The following is a 10,000-nucleotide window of genomic DNA, read 5'->3' as shown; positions in this document are numbered from 1 at the left end:
ATCAGCGCGGGATAAGGAAGAGACACCGCGGTGTTTGCTTGATTGTTCTCACGGAAATGCTTTTTAAACTTTTCACTGAACTAAGACAAAGACTGTCCAGTGAAGGATTAGAGACGAACACAGACGCAGTGTTTCCTTGTTCAGCTACAGAAAAAGTGCTTTAAATTTTGCTGTTAGTGAAAGAAGACATAAAAAGAAAGGTTCCCTCAGGTGAAGGTACAGGAATAGTCAGTCTCTTGAAACACAAGGTAACAGATCTAGAAACACAAATGTAACTGAGATTTGCAATTGCTTTGTGGAGAATGTAAGACCACTAGTGAGGTTGTGTTGAGAGATACTGAGAAGAAAGATACCAAGGTGGAGGACACTGTGGTGATAAGGCCTCGTCAGGTGGTCAGGCTGGGTAGGCCTAGGGAAATCTGGTTTGCAGGTCACGTGACACTCAGACCACTTGGTCCCTCCATGTGTGTAGACTCAGAGGTCTTGCGTTGGGCCGGTGAAGTGGCCGCTCAGCGAGGCAGAGTGGAGCCAGCCCTCCACCAGCCCCGCCATGGCGTCCAGGAAGTCATCGCCACAGGTGACAACCCACAGCACGAAGCTCAGGTACACCAGGCACACCACAACACACCGGAACAAGACCGCCCGCCGCCCCGTGCTGCCTCGCACTGCCCCGCCGCGGCGCAGGGGGTCAGGGAGGGTCGCCTCGAGGGGCCCTGAGTCCGCCACACCACTGGTCGTGGGGGCAGGCAGGGCCGCCGCGGGCACACCCTCGTCTGACTCGCCACTGCTGCCGGGCGAGGCAGTGCATGCTGGGAAGCCAGGCATGTCCCAGTATGGAGGCAGTAGGCTGGTGTCCTGCTCCTCGGCCCGATCAGTAGAGCAGATGGTCTGCTCCACGGCCCCGGCGCCTCGCCAATTCTCTGTGCCCCAAGGACTGAGCAGGTTGCCCAGGCTGAGCACGTCGTCCAGGCTGGTCCATGCCCAGGGGGCGCGCCATCTCCCCGAGGCCTCCTTTTCCTCCTCCTCCTCCTCCTCCAGAGGAATCTCTTCCCACAGGTGGTTGTATTCCATGGGCGAGTCCTGTGCGTTCATGAGGGCGTCGTAACTATGGGGCAGGGGGTCGCCGGCACCGCCCTGGTCCTCCTCTGGCTGGCAACGCACACGCAGCTCCAGGCCTGTGGCAGTGAGTGCCAGCCAGGCCTCGGAGGCGGGGCTGCCCTCCAGGTGGTCCAGCAGGGTGCCCAGCGAGGCCTGCAGCAGCATCTTGCCGTGCCCTCCCTTGCTCCACCACTTCCCCTTGACGGGCAGGTCAGCCTCCAGGCGTCTCAGCCGCGCCACCTCCTTCACTTCACACTCTGCGCTCTGCTCGTACTCGCCAGAGGCTCCCTGTCGCCAGAGAGCCTCCTTGAAGCAGAGGGTGGCCACCGTGTGTTTCTTGGACCACCAGGGCAGACAGCCTTGGCCAGGCTGCCGCACGCTGAGGCGCAGCCGTGAGGGAGCCTCTCGCAGCGTGGAGACGCAAGCCACACACTTCATGTTGTAAGACAGTTTGCTGTCAGACATTTTGTTTAATCACGTCTCTAGCTCAAGATTTGCTGAACATCAAACTGAACCACATTCAGGATGAAAATGTCCCAGCGAGGCTGTCTCGCACTCAAATGTAGAAAGCAAACCATTCCTGCCTCCAACACGTCGCCAACTCTCCGATTCTCTGATTTCATAATAGAAAACAACAACACACTGGAAATAACGCTTAACATTTCACAAAAACCTTCCAACCATATTGCCTGTGTGTGTGTGTGTGTGTGTGTGTGTGTGTGTGTGTGTGTGTGTGTGTGTGTGTGTGTGTGTGTGTGTGTGTGTGTGTGTGTGTGTGTGTGTTGTATAATACAATTAGTACCGTACATTTTCATGAACACTTATAAGCTGTGAAGGACAAGTAGGGCGAGAGGCGTGATATTTATTTCAAGTGAGGCGCAAGGACAAAGTCAACGCACTGTCTCTTGGCTTCCTGACACCGCCCATCGCCACGCCCACAGCCAGGCACTGACACTACAGAACGCACACCTGACACACACATAATCCATTTAAGGTTCATATTGTTGTGTTTGCAACACACGTATCAGTTTACTGAATGCATCCTTCTTTCTGTCATATTTTTAACCAATTAAGTGAGCTTCCGTTGTAAAGGTGAGAGCGGAAGGTGTGAAATAGTTTTAAAGCGTATACACTGTACACTTAGCGCATGCACACACACACACACACACGCACACATCACGAGAGAAAAAAAAAGTAAGAAGAAAAAAAAAAAGATTGATAACAACAACCGTAACAAAATATAAAGAAAAATAGGAAAAAAAAAGAAATGAAGATTAATAAAAAGAAAAACAGCAGTAAAATAAAAAAAAGGAAAATATGAAAATAAGAAAAAGAAAAGAAAAAAAAATCCATGAAGAAAAAACAACCTAAGCACGCTCAGGAATTGTCACCACCAAAACACCAAAACACACCCAAATAAATAAATAAATAAAATAAATAAATAAGATAAAATAAATAAATAATAAGAAGAAATAAAAAATGTCCACATACAAACACCCAAACACACCCAAAACATTAGCACGCCCAAATGAATGCACACAACTTAACACCCAAACACACCCAAAACATTACCACGCCCAAACACCCCAAACACACAAATTCCAAAACTCAAACACCCAATCACACCCCAAAAAAAATTTACCACACCCAAAAACACCCAAAAATGTACACATCCAAACACCTTAACACACCCAAAAATGATTTACACCCAAACACACACAAAAAAAACACCTTCCAAAAAATCCACGCACACTCACACACAGTTTTCCTCACACACCACCTCAACACACAACAAACACACCCAAACACACAAACACACTCAAAAGATATCCACACCTAAACACACTCAAAAATAAATCCACGTACACTCACCCAGTTTCCCTCACACACCACCTCAACACCCAAACACCCAAACACACAACCACACTCCAAAGATAACCACACCCAAACACACCCAAAAAAAAGCCCTTACCCAGACATCCAAACATCCAACGTCCCCTTAACCCAACACCTCAACACCTAGACGCCCAAAGTTCCAAGTTACTCACGCGTCACTTTGAGGGTGAAATGGAAGGTCACGGGCGGGTGTGTTGTGAGCTGACACTCGTATTGGCCGGCGTCTGACAGCTGCACGTCCTTCACCCAGAGTTCCCACGCCTGCAGGGAGAGAAAGGGGTGAGACAGGAAGGCAGGTGCGAGGAGACAGGTGTGGTCAGGTGATGTTTCAGGTGAGATAACGAGAGAGGTGTAAGGCAGGAGATATTGACCAGTATTCATAAACATTCTGCTCTCTCACCGCTGCTATTTTGAAAGGCTACAGAGATATCTAGAAGGGCTTTTAATGTTGTTTCTCGTGTTGATGTACTAGAAGTCTCACCTATTTGTCTCTAGAACCATAGAAACCACTTTAAAATACACAGTGACGGCAATTACAGGCTAAGAATGCGGCGGTGGTGTGAGCAGAAGAGTTTCAGAATATGGTCGATTGTGAGGTATTAGACAGGTGACATAAGGAAAGATGTTGAGGAATTATATAGGTGAGAGACAGGTAAGGTAGGTGGGTCAGGTGGCTTACCTACACACATACACACAGACATATACGTACATACATATATATACATGTAGCAAAGTAATATAATCATCTTTACCTTCTCTCTCTCTCTCTCTCTCTCTCTCTCTCTCTCTTATTCTATTTTGGCATCATATAAGACAAAAATACAAGTTATAAGAATTTCCAGGCGTGTTTTCAGAATTCCAGTGGCATTTCAAGGAGGTGGAAACAGAAGAGAGAGTGAAACAGGTGTAGGAGTTTAAGGCTGTACACTAAGTCTTAGGTGACAGGTGGTGGCAGGTGAGAAAGGACCCCTGGATTTCATGTGACAGGTGGACAGGTAAGAGAGAATAAGAAACCAGTGAATTGAGATGAAGACAATGCAATGTAAACTCTCGCATGGACAAGATAAGAATGTATGGATGATGTTATGAATACTTAACTGGTGTAATGTAAATTGTAACGTGAATTTAAACATATCACGAGTACATGTAATAATAAAACGTGTGATGAATTGATAATTACTAAAAACATGAAGTGCATAAGAGAACAGGACAGGTAATAATATAAGAGATATAAATGATTAATACTGATAAAATATTTCACGAGTTTTGTCAATAGACTGATGCAACGTTGACGGGCTTCAAATAAAAGGGAATAAATGCATGCAAACAAAATAAAGAAAATACCTCATGTTTGTGACTTGCATAAATAAATAGCATATGCAACAATCTAACTTAGAAGAGATAAGTTCACAACATTTCAGGTTTGTAATATAAAGAGATTTAGGAAAAATACAGGGATTTGACACAACTGGTATTAATATTTGCATGTAAATACAACAGACTTTAACTTTCTGGTATCTGCAACACGGAGAAGAATAAGAATAATAAAAAGAAAACGAAAACAAAAAAAAAAATAACAAGGAAGAGAAGAAAAAAAAACAAGAGCAAAACAAGAACGATAATAAAGGAAAGAAAAGAAGACAACACAATAACAACAGCAACAACAAAACCAACTTAAAAAAAAAAAAACTCACAGAAAAAAAAAAAAAAAATCGAAACAAGAAAACAAAACACAAAAATACAACAAAACAAAACAAAAACACACAACAGAAGCAACAACAACTCAACAAGAAAACAAAACCCAGGTGTAAATTCACGAGGATACAGCCAGGCATGATTCAGTGGGGCAGGTGTTGGCTCAGAGAGGACAGGTGTGAATGTGGGGCAAGGCAACCGTAGATGATAGAACGTGACAGGTGTGTAGTATGCAAGCCAGGTGTGCGAGGGGATGGAGACAGAGGGGTAATGTATTGTGAGTCACCTGTTTAAACACCTGTGGAGAAAGAGGAGGAGGAAGAGGAAGAGGAAGAGGAGGAGGAGGAGGAGGAGGAGGAGGAGGAATTAGATGATGAGAGAAAGGTACAGAAAGTCAAGAAATATGAAGAAGATATGAAAGAAGAACAAAAAGAGGAATACAAGAAGGAAAGGCTAGGAAGAGGAAGAGGAAGAGGAAGAAGGAGGAGGAGGAGGAGGAGGAGGAGGAGGAGAAGGAGAAGGAGGAGAAAGAATTAAACGATGAAGCAAAGGTGTAGAAAGTGAAAAAAAAATGAATACGATATGAGAGATGAAAAAGAGAGGAAAACAAGAAGGAAAAGCTAAGGAGAAGAGAAGGAGAAGGAGGAGGAGGAGGAGGAGGAGGAGGAGGAGGATCAAGTAGAACACAGCTAGTAAATACGAGACAGGTGCGCGGCTGTAATTAAACACAGGTGTACTGATGAGGAGCAAAGCATTTCCAGCTACTCATCAGGAAAAAAAAAAGTGACATGTGAAATTGAAACACACAGAGAGAGAGAGAGAGAGAGAGAGAGAGAGAGAGAGAGAGAGAGAGAGAGAGAGAGAGAGAGAGAGAGAGAGAGAGAGAGAGAGAGAGAGAGAGAGAGAGAGAGAGAGAGAGAGAGAGAGAGAGAGAGAGAGAGAGAGAGGTCAAGAAAACACAAGGAGTAAATGCCAGCTGAGTGACACATTTAAAGCTAACTTGACGGAATTGGAACACATAAACAGACAAAAAGAAAGAAAGAAAGAAAGAAAGTTGAAATGTTTATACCAAAATGAGAGAGAGAGAGAGAGAGAGAGAGAGAGAGAGAGAGAGAGAGAGAGAGAGAGAGAGAGAGAGAGAGAGAGAGAGAGAGAGAGAGAGAGAGAGAGAGAGAGAGAGAGAGAGAGAGAGAGAGAGAGAGAGAGAGAGAGAGAGAGAGAGAGCCCAATAACTAAGTCTAACAATCTCCTTATCTACTAAAGAACTAGAAAACAAACAACTTTAAGCACCAAGACAGAGACAGAGAGAGAGAGAGAGAGAGAGAGAGAGAGAGAGAGAGAGAGAGAGAGAGAGACAGGTGTAACGTGAGTCAGGTGTTTTAGAAGCAAGTCTCATGTTGAATAGCTTTGCCTGGAGCTATGAGAAGGATAATTAAGACGCTGGACAGGTAACTGGAGGCTGTAGGTTTAATTAAGCCCCCGAACAGGTGTGGTGGCCCTGCTTGCTGCTTGATTAAGGCGAGTCGACCCACCTGCTGATTGTGTGTGTGGGAGGGGAAGGGAAAGGGTTAAATGTTGCATGCTTCTCGTGGTCTTGGATTGCTTCTTTGTGCTAGTTATTGGGGGTGGGGTGGTGGTGGTGGTGGTGGTGTGGGTGATATTTGTAATAATAACTATAGGAATACTACTCCTATTACTACTACTAACTACTAGCAATAACAACAACCACTGCTGCTACTATTATTACTACTACTACTACTACTACTACTACTACTACTACGACTACATACAACAACAGCAATAACAACAACCACTGCTGCTGCTGCTACTACTACTACTACTACTACTACTACTACTACTACTAATGCTGATTTTACAACTACTACAACAACAACAACAACATCAACTACTACAACTAATGCAACAAAAACAACAACCACTACTACTACTACTACTACTACTACTACTGCTCTCAACAATAAAAATTTCAATAAACAAATGGACGAACGTAAAAGCATCTTACATATGCATTTCAAATTCAAATATCACTCAACAAACGAGTCAGAATATTTCCTGCCATCGTTCATGAAGTAAAAATTCCAGAGCAATCATCCTCCTTTTATTATAATATGACGAGGTGGAGAGAGGAGCTTAAGTGTGTGTCATAAATGGTACAGTCTTTCACAGGACAAATCTGAAATGTTAAAAAAAAAAAATATTCCCAATGATGTTTAAATTACAACTACACATAAAAAGAACCTCGTCAAATATTTATCTTTTTTTTTCTTCAGTTCCACAAAGACTCGAGGAAACATCACACAATGAATATATAAATCTTAAGAGTGGCCACTCAAATTATCTATTGAAATTGATGGACACATGAATGAAAGGGACTCGTCACTTATTCATGTCTATACCGTGTTTTTTTTTCTTTTTTTTTTATTGCACGAAGAGAAGGGCGAGAATCTTAAACACCTGATACGTCGATACAGGAATGAATGAAGGAAGGTTATCAAATATTCAAGACTATACGATTTTTTTTTTCTCGAATTCCACGAACGAAGAAGAGTTTAATACACCTGATCAATAATTCACACATTCACCTCATCTTCTCATTCTCACATACTGAATATACACGTATTTTCATTTTTTTTTCGTCTTGTAGTTGTCACATACTGAATATCCACGTGTTATTTTTATTTATTTATTTTTTTTTTCGAATTTACTCCCATCATGAAGTTATCAGAAATTCGCTCAATATTTGTCAGCCGAAGGAAAAAAATAAACAAGGCTGAATGGAAGAAAGGAGGGTAGGAAAAAAAACAAACATGAAATTACTGGAAAAAAATGAAGAAAGAAGAGAATAAAAGTTGTCAGAAGGAAGAAAAAAAAATTGAATGAAGGAGAGAAAGGAAGGAAAAAGGAGTGAATTTATTGAGAAATGAAGAAAACAGAATAAAAAAAGAAAAAGAAAACATGACACAGACACACACACACACACACACAACACAGGTATTACACGCATTTTCCACGCTATCTGCCCTGCCATGAACTTGTATCACGACATAACAATCACAAAACACAACACAACACAAAACAAAACGATAACTTGTCCCGTAACACCATATTTTGCATCCAATTCCGAAGAAGCTTACAGAGAAGAGGAAAAGGAGAAAGAGGAGGAAGAGGCACAAGTTTTCATAACCTGTAAATTAAACAAGAGACGAGGGAAAAGTTTGGGCCTTTAAACCAAGAGTTGTTGTTGTTTATGGGGCGAAAATGAGTGTTAAAATGATATGGGCATTGTAATGAGGTGGAGCAGGTGTTGATAACTACCGGCAACGTGTGCTGAGTGTCATTAAAAACCTAATTACTTTACAGGTATATGAGAGCCGGCCACCTGAGATAGCACAGGTGTGAAGCAAAATGTGTATGAAGTAATTGCACACTTATATACACACTTATACACACTACACTACACTGCTCTCTCTCTCTCTCTCTCTCTCTCTCTCTCTCACACACACACACACACACACACACACACAATCCTAAGTGGTGCACAAATTATCCTTCTCTCAAGACCCAGGATAAAGTTGATTGCCTCTCTCTCTCTCTCTCTCTCTCTCTCTCTCTCTCTCTCTCTCTTACGACCACACTTGGACACTTTTGCATTTCTTTCTTATTCCTTACTTTCCTTTACGACTCAGAGAAAGAGAGAGAGAGAGAGAGAGAGAGAGAGAGAGAGAGAGAGAGAGAGAGAGAGAGAGAGAGAGAGAGAGAGAAGTCGATTCACTTTCTTTTTTCGTCCATTATTGGCTTGAGTTCGTGTGTTCTCTTACTTTATGGTCTCTCTCTCTCTCTCTCTCTCTCTCTCTCTCTCTTGGAGTGTCTATCTTCTATTTCTCTCCTTTATTGCATTTTATTTGTGTATTTTTCTGCTTTATCGGAAATTGTCTTCTGATCACCTTTTTTCTTTCCTTTCCTCTTCATCTCCCTCTCTTTCTTTTTTCATCTTCTTTTCATAATATCATACTGTTCTCTCTCTCTCTCTCTCTCTCTGGAATATACAATCTGACCGTCTTTCTGCCTTCCATTCAACCAATCAGCTTCCTTGTAACTGAGAAAGGGGGCGTGGCTAAGTCCTCCCTTCCCTTGTTCAGCCAATCACGTGCCTCCTTCCAACATACACGAGCTCCATTGGCTAATAACTCCCGGGGGTTGAGGAGAAGGAGGAGGAGGAGGAGGAGGAGGAGGAGCAGATGCATTAGTAGAATAAGTATGAGAGAGAGAGAGAGAGAGAGAGAGAGAGAGAGAGAGAGAGAGAGAGAGAGAGAGAGAGAGAGAGAGAGAGAGAGAGAGAGAGAGAGAGAGAGAGAGAGAGAGAGAGAGAGAGAGAGAGAGAGAGAGGTAAATGTTTAAGCTAAAAAGTTTTCTAAGCTACTTACAGAGGTGGCTTGAGTGTGACTACAGGGCTGGGGTTTTAATTAATATTTATATCATTATTTAATAGAAAGCTTTTCAGTCTACTTCTGAACATAAGTATGGAGCTCGACTGCTTTATATTGTGTGGGAGAGCGTTCCATAGCCTGGGGCCGAGGACGAGGAGTGAGCGTGCCCCGGTGTGTGTGTTGGTGTGTTGGTGTGGGGGACATGCAGGTTGTCTTGTTGCCGTGTCGTGTACCTGCTCTGTGTCACCTCTCTCATGGTGGGCAAATGCAGGAGCCACTCTGGAAAGCTCTTGGTTTTTATCTTATATATAATTATAACTATGTCATAGATTATATTTTTTTTGTCAATTTTCAGCCACTTTAATTGTGTTATAAAGGGGGTTGTCGTGGTCACGCAAGAGAGAGAGAGAGAGAGAGAGAGAGAGAGAGAGAGAGAGAGAGAGAGAGAGAGAGAGAGAGAGAGAGAGAGAGAGAGAGAGAGAGAGAGAGAGAGAGAGAGAGAGAGAGAGAGAGAGAGAGAGAGAGAGAGAGAGAGAGAGAGAGACACTAACAAAACACACACACACACAAAATACCCCCCAAAAAACAACAAAAAACTCAATAAATCAAAGAAAAACTCAATAAAACTAACCAATCAAGGCATCAGCTTACAAAAACAATGGGGGAAAAATAGAGGGAAAAAAATCATGACGGTATCAGACGAGGAAACTAAAATATTAACACCCGCGACAGTTTCCTTAAGGCTGACCAGTCATTAAGGGCGAGACTCCACGTTACAAGCAAGCATAAAACGACCATAACATAAAATTCTCCCTCCATAAGAATCCTTTTTACCACAGGAGAGAGAGAGAGAGAGAGAGAGA

General features: G+C 43.0%; 1 protein-coding gene across 1 annotated transcript in view; it reads right to left on the bottom strand.

Annotated features, from left to right (window-relative positions):
• LOC123514863 overlaps nucleotides 1-10,000 on the bottom strand; it is a 134,114-nt gene that overhangs the window by 34,583 nt on the left and 89,531 nt on the right. The window contains exon 6 of the mRNA XM_045273123.1: nucleotides 3,147-3,255. Coding sequence (XP_045129058.1) covers nucleotides 3,147-3,255 — 109 coding nt within the window. The remainder of the gene's footprint in view (nucleotides 1-3,146; nucleotides 3,256-10,000) is intronic.

This window comes from Portunus trituberculatus, chromosome 5 (assembly GCF_017591435.1).
Source record: "Portunus trituberculatus isolate SZX2019 chromosome 5, ASM1759143v1, whole genome shotgun sequence".
Classification (NCBI taxonomy): domain Eukaryota; kingdom Metazoa; phylum Arthropoda; class Malacostraca; order Decapoda; family Portunidae; genus Portunus; species Portunus trituberculatus.
The sequence above is the reverse complement of the archived record's forward strand: the minus strand, read 5'-3'. Positions and strand labels throughout refer to the sequence as shown.